The 7,718-nt window shown below is 42.0% G+C and overlaps 1 protein-coding gene across 1 annotated transcript; it reads right to left on the bottom strand.

Annotated features, from left to right (window-relative positions):
• Window positions 1-4,292: 4,292 nt before the first annotated feature.
• il10 (interleukin 10) lies at window positions 4,293-6,982 on the bottom strand. The gene is made up of 5 exons (XM_037101467.1): window positions 5,927-6,982; window positions 5,670-5,729; window positions 5,386-5,550; window positions 4,644-4,706; window positions 4,293-4,534 (listed from the first exon to the last, which is right to left on the bottom strand). The coding sequence occupies exons 1-5, from the start codon at window positions 6,089-6,091 to the stop codon at window positions 4,424-4,426; spliced, it is 564 nt and encodes a 187-aa protein (XP_036957362.1). The 5' UTR covers window positions 6,092-6,982; the 3' UTR covers window positions 4,293-4,423.
• Between the last annotated feature and the right edge of the window lie 736 nt (window positions 6,983-7,718).

The raw sequence follows: 7,718 nt of genomic DNA, 5'->3' as shown, positions 1-7,718 counted from the left end.
AAAAACAGTAATTGATTGTAAATAATGGTTTTCTTTGTTCAGGTACTGTTCTCGCTTTATAACCAGTACCTGCCAAAATCATAGTCAGCTGTTATTAAGTGCTTAACTGTAGTATGTAAGGTGGTTTAACTTAATTTTTGTTAGTAATATTATGAACAATAATAAGAAACTTGTAACACTTTTATTACAGATGCATTGAAACTTCTTATGTGCATTTAAATTATCACCATAATAAACACTAAATATGTTTATGATGCTACTGACTCTATGACGGTCTCATTAAAACATAATTTCAAAATGAAACTAATAAGGACTTCATTAGGCCCTTATTACGTTTTCACTAATCCTCATTACTAAGGTGTTGATATAAAGCTCTCATAAATTATCTTAGTGGATTTTCTGGAAAAAGTAACAATTCCAGGCGTTCAGTAGCACTTAGTACCATCATGTAAGGAATGTGATGATTGTGATTTTCTGGGTTGTTGGTCCAGTTTCTCATTAACTTAATATGTTGAGTAAACCCCAAAAGAGACTAATCTAAAATGTTTATTATTTCCTCCATATTCGACCTCTGCCTTCACATTAAGAAAATCCCTCTTGACAGTCACGTCGCCAACTATGACTCAGATTGTCAGGCCGTTTTGGGATTTGTGGCTTTGACATGGAGTGCACGGACTCAACTCGTGACGACCGTACTTGCTAGCATGAGTGACTCCTGGAATATACGAATTTGCGTCGCAAAACACTGGTGGCACTGAGTCAACATGGACATTTGCCAACACTGGGGTGTTTAGAGCAGTTTCCCGTTAATGCACAAGGTTATTTCTCTTCAGGTGTCAGGCGGCCCCAGGCTTCCAGCTTTGAGTGTCACGAAACCCTACAGTCATCTCTCTCTGTCTGGCAGGTAATTGAGAAAGGGTTTTAAATGGAGCTAAGGGGGAGTTTCTACCCCTTACCCCCGCCTACAACAAACCTCAGGGCACCCACCCAACGTGTTCTTCTCAAAAGGAACCCTCTGGCCTTTTATTGTAATAGAGGTGGGAAACAATGAATTTAAAACCTCAGGAAGGTTACAGGTATAGGCTTTAGTTTGTGATGTCATCACAGTCATGTCATCAACTCAAAGAGTTCAGCGACATCAGAGGATTTCCATCATCATGGAGAAAACATTCAATATTTCACAAACATGAAAACAAGTGATTAATTGATTTCTCTTGGTCGGAAACTGAAACATGTCAGCGTAATCATGCCAGCATGTTATTACACTGTACGCCCGTGTTCAAAGGTGAGGGGAAATATGAAAGACGGAGACTTCTGAAATGGGGTGTGGGGGGGGGATTCTTTGAAGTGGCATGCCATCAGCACACAAACACACACATCCTCTCACTGACGGGGTTGATCCGACGTGCCCCAGATGAGGTTGCAATAGTGAGATGCCAGACATTACCCCTGCATGAAACCCACGGCTCTGAGTGAACCACTGTGAGGTTTTTCAGGTGTGATCAAATGGAAAACCTTTTTGTTCAACGTTTTACATGTGCTACATTTTTCTAATCTGGAAATGAGACTGTTCTTACTGTCAGGTGCAGCTCTAGGTGTGTGCTGTGGTTACAGGGATCGCACTGATATTTTTATTTCCTGTGACAAAAACCTTTAAAAAAAAAAACGCTTTCGTTACGGTTTTCTTAGAAAAGAGGCTGTAGGAAAGCGAACATATGTATGCATACATGCAGTTAAAAGGACGTGTATGTGGTAAATGAGGTCATGAATGCTTTTTTCTGTTGATTATCCAGAGGAGCTGACTTCTTTGCCGCCACTGTTTTCACATCATTTGATACTTTCATGCAGCACATAAATAAACGTATCTGCCTATAAGAAATTACTTCAAACAGACCACTCATCATGTTGATTGGCACCAAACAGCAGTGACAAGAAAAAAGGCTTTTATTCTGGCGCATTATTGGTGCTGTGGAACATTTTTACTCAATGCTCTGGTGAAGGCAGATCGGACAAAATGTAGGCGTGTTTGTTGACGTAGCCAAAGTAAATGAATGAAAATGAAACAGGTCAATGTATTCCTAATGATCTGCATGTGTTCTGCTTCCTTACCTTCAGCCTTCAGTGTTAGAATGATATGACTTTGGTAAAACACCGCAAACAAAATACTGGGATTTCTCGCCCTGTCTGGGATCTACCACTGTTGTGAAATATTACTTGGTGACACCTTGGTCAGAGCTTACAAATGTCTTTACATTAGATTTAAGAGACAGACAACTAAATATGTTGATCAACGTTCTTAACTTTCAAAATCTTTCGCAAGTACACTAAAAGAAAAGGGGAAAAAAGAAGCAGCATAAGAGGCTTACTTTATCTCATCATGACACGCCATGAGCTGGATCAGTGATCCAATACACAAAGTGTATTATAAGATGTGACGGCCCCATATCATACGCTGACTCAGTTCATTATAGAGGGTGTCACTCTGCACTGAAGCAGTTTTGGAACATCTGGATATCTATAGCATCTCTACTATGGAACAATCTAATCTTGCTCGTGACTCATCTTTAATCTTTGTCATTCAAATTGAAGAATCACAACGGATGTATTTCACTGCTTTTGAGATGAGATGTTCCATTTCCTCTCCCTCTCGTGTGAAATTTAGCGTGTCACATCTTGACATTTATGAATGCAGAAGATAAAATATATTTCCAGGTCTCTGCATCTTCAACACACAAAGTCGTTTTCAACACTCGTGCCTCTGATGGAGGGATTACATGACAAGGAGCTGCGTTATCCCAGCAGTGCCCTCTCCATGACGGCTGTCTTTCCACTCCAACAGTTATAAACACTTTTTTATTTCCTATTTTTCATTCATTCTGGTCCAAACCATTCACCCGCTTGCCATTACTATATTGTTTTTAGTATTTGGTATTGGGAGGGTACTTAGGTTTTGTTTTTTTTGTGTCGGGGGGGAGGGGGGGTAAACTCAACAGGTGTCGACTATTGAGGTGAAAGTTGAACGCCGGGTTAGATCCATATTTCAGATATTCACAGTAGCAATTAATCATGATCTTTCAGAAGCAGTTCTGCATTATTCCTCCAAGTCCCTACCATGAGGAGATCAACATCTGCACATTTTGGACAGCGTATTCGTCAATGATAGAGTCTTTTTTTTCTCTCTCTCTCACCTCGAAACTATCGTTCTCTGAAGAGAAGCATCTAGTCATTTCATAACAGCTAGATACGATCTTCAGCAGCACGTTAACAGACAGGTGGCTCAAAACATAAACACTAGTTGCAAGGACACCCAATCAACAGAGGATTTTGAAAGGAGCAAACTATGATAAACACCGTTCACCCATGAGGAAAACTACCACTAATATCGGTCAAAATGACCCAGTTATGCTCTATCAGACAAATGTTAGGAATTGTACTTTTGCGTAAGGTGCCACCGTTGCTGGAACGATACTTATCAGCTCATCCCACGGTGGCTGAGCGAATGACTGAAGAAATGTCTTTAGAGTAGTTTCAGTGTGTGGAGGCCTGAGTCAAGTCAGGAGTTGGTGAAAAGACAGACGCCGTCAGAGCAATGCATGTATGTACGTGCATTCAAGTTTTGAATGCAGAGATATAACTCGCGGTGGAGTACTTGTATTAACTAACCCTTGAAAAAGCCCAGTTTGCCTCTGTTCCTTTGACGAAGGTGAAACATCATCACTTAAAAGAAGTAACAGCCATTTTCTGAATGTAGGACTGCCCTATTTCACCCCTGTGTGTTAGTTCTGTTTTATGTGTCAAGTGTGATTGTGTTTGCATGCACTGCACGTGTAAGTGTTTGTGCAAATGTGCATATGCCATAAGGGTGAGGCTGGCTAGTTACAGTTACCGTAAGTTAAGATCCAGCGGGGCCTCTGCTGGTAAGTGGTGTATACGGGTCACGTTTGAGGTTAGCGCAGCAGCCTGTTGACTTTACGCTCAAGTGATTCCCCACATAAAGACTGCAGCTCTGCAGGATGTCATGTATTCAGTGCTCAGCTGTATTGCCCTATGAAATGAACCCAGAAGAGTCTCTCATGTTCAACAGTTCATTTATTAGTCTGTAGCAAATACATATCCAGTCAAAATAAATAGATATTAACTCAAAAATAAAAAAAATATAAATATCACATTGTTTCAAGTGGCAGTGTGTGTTGTAACTTCATATGTGTAGGACGCAATATGGTCTGGAAACTTGTCCTCAGGACAAAACAGTAAACAGAGGTCTCAGAGCAATAAAGACGTCAGCTCAGAGAGCTCACAAAACAAAATCATCGTCTGACAACACTCACAGAAAATAACGGAGTTAAATACAAAAGAGTGCAAGATGAATGACTGTTCTTCTTCCCTGAGATGAACAAGGCCACAGGTCAGGTCTGTCAGGTATTCAAGCAGAGGCCACACGTGTCCTGTGCCTCTTGGAAGCCAGATATGTCTCAATGTAGTTGAACAGCAGATCCAGCTCTCCCATGGCCTTGTAAAGACCTTTACTCTCCATCTGTGGACAGACAGGTGGCTCACTTTATTAAAACGATCAAAAATGCAATCAGGCACACATGTATGCTGCAGGCCATCATGATTTCTTATTTCTAAATCTTGGCACTCACCTGAGTGTACGTAGAGTTTAGGCTTGTGATGTCAAACGGTTCCTTGCAGGAGAAGTAATGTCTCTGTTGGAGGAGGCAGAGAAAGATAAAGTTACCACAAAGGTTAAAAACCGTTATGAAACTGCCCTGAATTGCCCCCCGCCCCCTCCAGACAATGGCCTATAAATGAAGCGATCACTATCTCTTCTGCTAATTCATGACAGGAGTGATGACCGACACAGGGGTACAGCTGTTGTTAGGAACTTGGTGTGTGCAGCATGTCTTCCTTTCTTTCTCTTCCCCTTTTGCAGAACTGGATGATGCACGCAACTGCAGTAGAGGAATCACTGACTGAGGCAACATTGTGATCTCTCCTATGAGCCATCTCTAATCTTTTCCCCTGACTGTCTGACAGCCAATTTTCTCATGTCAAAAAGTGCGTGGAATGTTTGGAGCCCAAAACCGCAGGATGTTGAACTGACTTCTACTTGCCTACTGTTCGACCCAAACGCGTCTATGTAACCTCAGTGCAGTAAGAGAACATTATAATATCAAAAACCTCCAGGACCATTATGTGACAAAACATGGAGGTCGACCTCACTCCTCTTCCTCACTTGTTAACTCTCGGACGTGCTGCAGAACGACAACAGAACCATCGCGTCTCTCTGCGCGCTGAGTGTGTCGCAGCCTTCTGCTGCGCGTAATCGGTGCGTATTTGCATCTTTATTCTCGTGTAGGTGTAACGCGCGTTTCAGATACTCACACATTTGTGCACGTCAGATTTGAGCTGGTCGAAGATCTGCTGGATGGACTGCATGTGAGGCTTTAAGCTCCTGGTGTCCTCCGTCTCGTCGGCCAGGGCTGTCGGCAGCACCGTGCCCAGATAGAAGCCCAGGACGCCGTTCATGGCCTGGCAGGCGAACGCTGTCTGGAGAGGGAGAGGGAAGCAGCAGCCTGGTTACACGAGTCTCCTTCAAAGTCTGCTGTTTCTGATCCACGTTGGAGAAGCCCGTTTGCTTTTAACGGCGAATTAAAAGTGAAACTTACTTTGAAAGATTCCTCCACGCTCTGGTCGAGCAGCGCTGTGTCCAAATCATCGTTTGCTTCCTGCAAACAGAAGCAGAAGAGAAACGCGTGTGCTCAGTGTGCTGTGAGGCAGACAGACAGACAGACAGACAGGCAGACAGCATCACCTGGAGACTGACAGGAGCCACACGGCCACATGTGGGCGATGAGGATGTCTCCAAATGATGCTGCGCTCACTGTGGAGGTCGGTGCAGAGTGGGTGCTGCGCGTTTACTCACGTAGAAGTCTCGGATGTGTGAGAAGTTCTCTCGGAGCTTCTTCAGCCTGACAGGAAAGCCCTCCACGAAGCGGCAGCACTCGTTGTTGCACACAGGGCTGCACCAGACGGTGCAGAGGAAAGACTGGAGGACCAGGACGCAGAGGAGGAGAGACCGAGGAGTCATGGTGCTGCAGGCGGACGGGCTGCTGGAGTCTTCTGGAGGCAGAGAGGAGAGGTCTTCAGGGTAGGGAGCTGCTGAAGAGCAAAGTGAGCATATTCGGGCTCATTTCTTGGGTCAATTTATAGTCGAAATTCGACAGGTGAGGGAGGAGACTGACTGGAAGAGAAATGGTTAAACATGCTTCATACATGCGGGGGAATTTTTTTTTTCTTAACAATCTTCATGAGATATGGGCCCCTCCTCCCATGATGGTGCTGTTGATTGATGTCAAGATCTGAACTGTCAAGGAAAAATCTGACAAAGCACTCATGGAATTTTTATATGACATCACTGTCTGTGATCATTATCCATATTTCTGTTGTGGAATATGTACATTGTGTTTTACATGTTATATTATTAATACAACTGTATGATAATAATGACACTTATTATTATTATTATTATTATTATTATTGTTATCGTTACTAATCAGCAGGTCTGGAGCAAAAAATGTATTCAGATACAAATGACCTGGAAAAAATGCGGTCTGTAGTATTATCCAAGTATTACAATATTTAAGTGATATCATTTGATTACTTTCTATTACTTTTGGATTACTTCAATACCAAATATAGGCTATGCAAAAAGAGACAGAAAAGAGAGAAGGAATATAAATAAAATGATTGTATTTGATCTCAACAGAATACTTGAAGACTCTGGAAGTGTTGTCACGTGTGCACATGCTCATGGTTTCAGTCAGTATATCATTCATCAGTCCTCTTAGTAATCTCTTTTTTACTGAATGTATCTGTTTTTTTTCTGTGAACACTATACAGACATTTAATTTTGTACCTCGATTAAATAGTCCTGTGACATGTATTACTCTGGTTTTAAGCCTGGTCCCATTTACAGTCCACACAGTGACGGTGACTTTAAACACTGAACTAACACATGCTCAGGGTCCTATTGCCACTAGGGAGTCCAGACATGTCAGTGTTTATGCATTTATGGTTTCTTTTTAAACATACACATTAGCCATGTTTTTGTTACACAACTAACCAGTTGGGTACAGTATGAATACTATGAATAATAGATTATATTTAGACTAATAATTTAAGTTTTTTTTTGTTCTCCAAAGATCAAAATGTTTGTATGGGGGGGGGGGTGGGGGGTGTCTGTAGTCTCTCCATTTTATCTGGCCCTGGATATGGAATGTACAATAGATATTTAGTTTCAAGTAGTAGTAATTGTGATTGCAGTGAATCACGTCATATTATCTAATGCATTCACAACAACAGAGGAAATCGAGCCACTCTGATGGAAATCACTTTGAGTTGTGGTCTGAGCTTGATGGGGTGGTGGATTCCCTATATGTCAGATGTACGTAATATGACTGACATTTTTGAGGACAGGTGACATCCACTCATCATCACTTTATGCTGTTTTAACACGGGGATTGGAGTCATGGCGTTCTTTCTCTTTGACGTTTGCATATGCATGGGCGAAAAACATACAAAAAAAAAAAAAAAAGGAGAAACTGCAGAAGAGAGAAGTGATTCTGGATTCCTTGTAGTGGCTGTGGAAGGGGTGTTTTCCTCTCAGTACTTTTTTCTGTTTTGCCCAGATATCTCAGACTAATGCATCTGTCCGC

The sequence above is a fragment of the Acanthopagrus latus genome, chromosome 6, assembly GCF_904848185.1.
Source record: "Acanthopagrus latus isolate v.2019 chromosome 6, fAcaLat1.1, whole genome shotgun sequence".
Classification (NCBI taxonomy): Eukaryota; Metazoa; Chordata; class Actinopteri; order Spariformes; family Sparidae; genus Acanthopagrus; species Acanthopagrus latus.
This window is presented reverse-complemented; position numbering and strand designations above follow the sequence as displayed.

What these genes read in the sequence shown, in the direction of transcription:
- il10 (XM_037101467.1), bottom strand. Translation starts at nt 6,091, where the DNA reads ATGACTCCTCGGTCTCTCCTCCTCTGCGTCCTGGTCCTCCAGTCTTTC. An exon ending in GCGTGGAGGAATCTTTCAAA is followed by an intron (nt 5,551 to 5,669) that starts GTAAGTTTCACT and finishes CTCCCTCTCCAG; the next exon opens with ACAGCGTTCGCCTGCCAGGC. An exon ending in TAAACTCTACGTACACTCAG is followed by an intron (nt 4,535 to 4,643) that starts GTGAGTGCCAAG and finishes GTCTGTCCACAG; the next exon opens with ATGGAGAGTAAAGGTCTTTA.